At 33.8% G+C, this 2,907-nt stretch overlaps 1 protein-coding gene across 1 annotated transcript; it reads left to right on the top strand.

Moving 5' to 3' along the window:
• Positions 1,105-2,031, top strand: LOC110256353 (olfactory receptor 5K1-like). The gene has a single exon (XM_021069832.1). It carries the CDS (start codon positions 1,105-1,107, stop codon positions 2,029-2,031), a length of 927 nt encoding a protein of 308 aa, XP_020925491.1.

The following is a 2,907-nucleotide window of genomic DNA, read 5'->3' as shown; positions in this document are numbered from 1 at the left end:
TTTTAAAATCAGATTGTTTACACTTTTACTGCTGATTTATATGAGTTCTGACATATTTTGAATATTGGCTCTTAATTTTTAGTGATAAATTTCTGTGTAGATTCTTTTTCAAGATCTGCAGAAGAGGTCACTAATGAACATTGGTATGAAAACAAAAACAAGGTCATCAGTCTGGAGGTAAGACTGGAATCAATACCCATAGCATTTTATGGCCATTATAAGAAGTCTAGGTCAGAGTTAACCTCAAAATGCCTATAATATAATAAGGAAATTTTGCATTCACAGATTAAAAAAAAGCAATGTAGGTTATGCATAAGGCATCCTAAAATTTGCTGAGTGTTTAAGACATGCTTGAGTGTAGAGAAATTTGAGATCAGTGAGGTTTGGGGCATTTAGTTGAAATGTTATTAAGGAGAATTATATAAAAATTGTGCTTTACATAAAGGAGGAAATGATTTAGATATATGGACAAAAATAAACAATCATAGAGAGTCAGTGTTATGAAAATGGGTATGACACTGGAAAAAGGAATAAAAGAGGTAATACTAAATGGATATTTTTCCCTTAGCTATCCAAGATTTCTGTCTTTAAAACTGAATAGACCTCTCCTTAATCTCAGTGTTCTTTATACAATTCTAAACTATAATATTAACATACATGTTATATGCTTTTTTAAAACAAGCCCTTCAGTGGAAGTGTGTAAGACACTTTTAAACAGTGAATAGACATACTTAAATTTATTTTTTAAATCATTAATATAAATCTTGACAATAAGCTTCTTTGAGAGTACTGAAGAGAATATGGATACCCTAGATTTGTACACTATACTTGTATAACTTCATAAAGACAAACCTTTTCCTCTGTAGACATTCTCCACGTAATTAGAAAAATAGTCTCCTGAATCCTAAGTTTCAGATTTGAGGTCACAGAGGCTGACATCTTAGAAGAATGTATGTTCCCTAAGAAGTCTGTGCACCTGTATCACAGAGAGAGAAGCTGGAGAAGCTCCTCCTTGTGTTGTAAAATAAAAAATTTGAAAATTATGCACATTCTAATTTAGAGTTTTCTATCCCCATAATTCCTGTCTCAGCAGGTAACACAGAAATGACTGAGGATAACTGCTCCTTGACAACCGAGTTTATCCTCACAGGATTTACCGATCACCCAGAGCTGAAGACCCTTCTGTTTCTGGTGTTCCTCACTATCTATCTGATCACCATGGTGGGAAACCTTGGTCTGGTGGCACTGATCTTTACAGAGCATCGTCTTCACAAACCAATGTACATCTTTCTGGGTAACCTCGCTCTGATGGATTCCTGTTGTTCCAGTGCCATCACCCCTAAGATGCTACAGAACTTCTTCTCTAAGGACAGAATGATTTCCCTGTATGAATGCATGGCACAATTTTATTTTCTCTGCCTAGCTGAAAGTGCAGATTCCTTTCTCCTTGCAGGAATGGCCTATGATCGCTATGTAGCCATCTGCAACCCACTGCAGTACCACACCATGATGTCAAAGAAACACTGCATTCAGATAATCACAGGGGTCTTTGTAGCTGGATACCTGCATTCTATGATTCATGTTTGGCTTCTGTTTAGGTTAACTTTCCGTGGGTCTCATCAAATCAACCACTTCTTTTGTGATGTGCTTCCATTATACCGGCTCTCCTGTGTTGACCCTTATATCAATGAACTGATGATATTTATCTTTGGAGGGTTAATTCAAATTTTCACTGTTATCACTGTAATAATTTCTTACCTTTTCATCCTTTTGACAATTTTCAAAATGAAATCCAACAAGGGCAGAGGGAAAGCCTTATCTACTTGTGCATCCCACTTTCTCTCTGTCTCGATATTCTATGGTTTTCTTCTCTTCATGTACATTCAACCAAATCCAGTTAAAGAAGAAGACAAAGATATACCCATTGCTATTTTCTATACTTTAGTGATTCCTTTATTAAACCCTTTTATTTATAGTTTAAGAAATAAGGAAGTAATAAATGTCATGAAAAAAATTATGAAGATGTCATAATGTTCTGAAACAATTTATCAGACTTTAATCTGATAAAACATTTTTCCAAAATCAAGGACACTGATAAAGTGGAAAATGGCCACTTTGTATATAAAATATGAAATTACTGGTGTATGAGTCATGCTTAGTGTATGAGTCCAATAAATATGTTAAGAAGGGAGATATTCTGTTAAAATATATTCCAAAATCCAACCCACAAGATTTTACCAGGAATTAACTACATGGTTAGTCTTGAGGTCACAGAATGTTTCAGGCTATAATTAGTTCCACCACAAACTGTTTCTTTCAGAGTATAATTAGTTACAATTTTCAACAAATGCAACAAACTCTAGGAGTACAATTCATTGTGTACAAAGTCACCTCATTGAATATTGTTACAAAATTTATGGATCCCAAGGCATAATCTAAAAAACTCCCCCACATCTTAAATTCTAAGAAATTAATTCTCCTTAAGCCACACTGTGTGACAGGAGTAAACTATATATTTCCATCTGAATCTCAGTTCTGAATTTGTTCAAGAGACTGTGTTTGAATATGGATTCATGCATGATATATATTCTCTAATCAATAAACAATTTCTTCTTTATTGTTAGTCAATTGTTGATCAAGTTTACTAAAATAGTGTGTCTGAATACACTCATGATTTATCAGTCTATAGTTGTACATGGTTCTACTTATATTGCCATCACTATGTATTTGGTACTTCCATGTACTTTGCTTTGATTGGTAGTCTACCATATATGACAGGGTAATTCCTGAAAATATTAATTAAATAAAGCTTTTACCCCTCTCTGATACTATTAATTGATGTGTTTGTTATTATGAATACCACTAACCTGGACTGATCCAAATAAATTACAGAAATATGCATAGAAT

This window comes from Sus scrofa, chromosome 13 (genome assembly GCF_000003025.6).
Source record: "Sus scrofa isolate TJ Tabasco breed Duroc chromosome 13, Sscrofa11.1, whole genome shotgun sequence".
NCBI classification, from domain to species: Eukaryota; Metazoa; Chordata; class Mammalia; order Artiodactyla; family Suidae; genus Sus; species Sus scrofa.
Note: the sequence above shows the minus strand (reverse complement) of the source record. Positions and strands in the feature narration are given on the sequence as shown.

Bases quoted from the DNA above. Each gene is read 5' to 3' on its own strand.
- LOC110256353 (XM_021069832.1), top strand. From the start codon at position 1,105: ATGACTGAGGATAACTGCTCCTTGACAACCGAGTTTATCCTCACAGGA.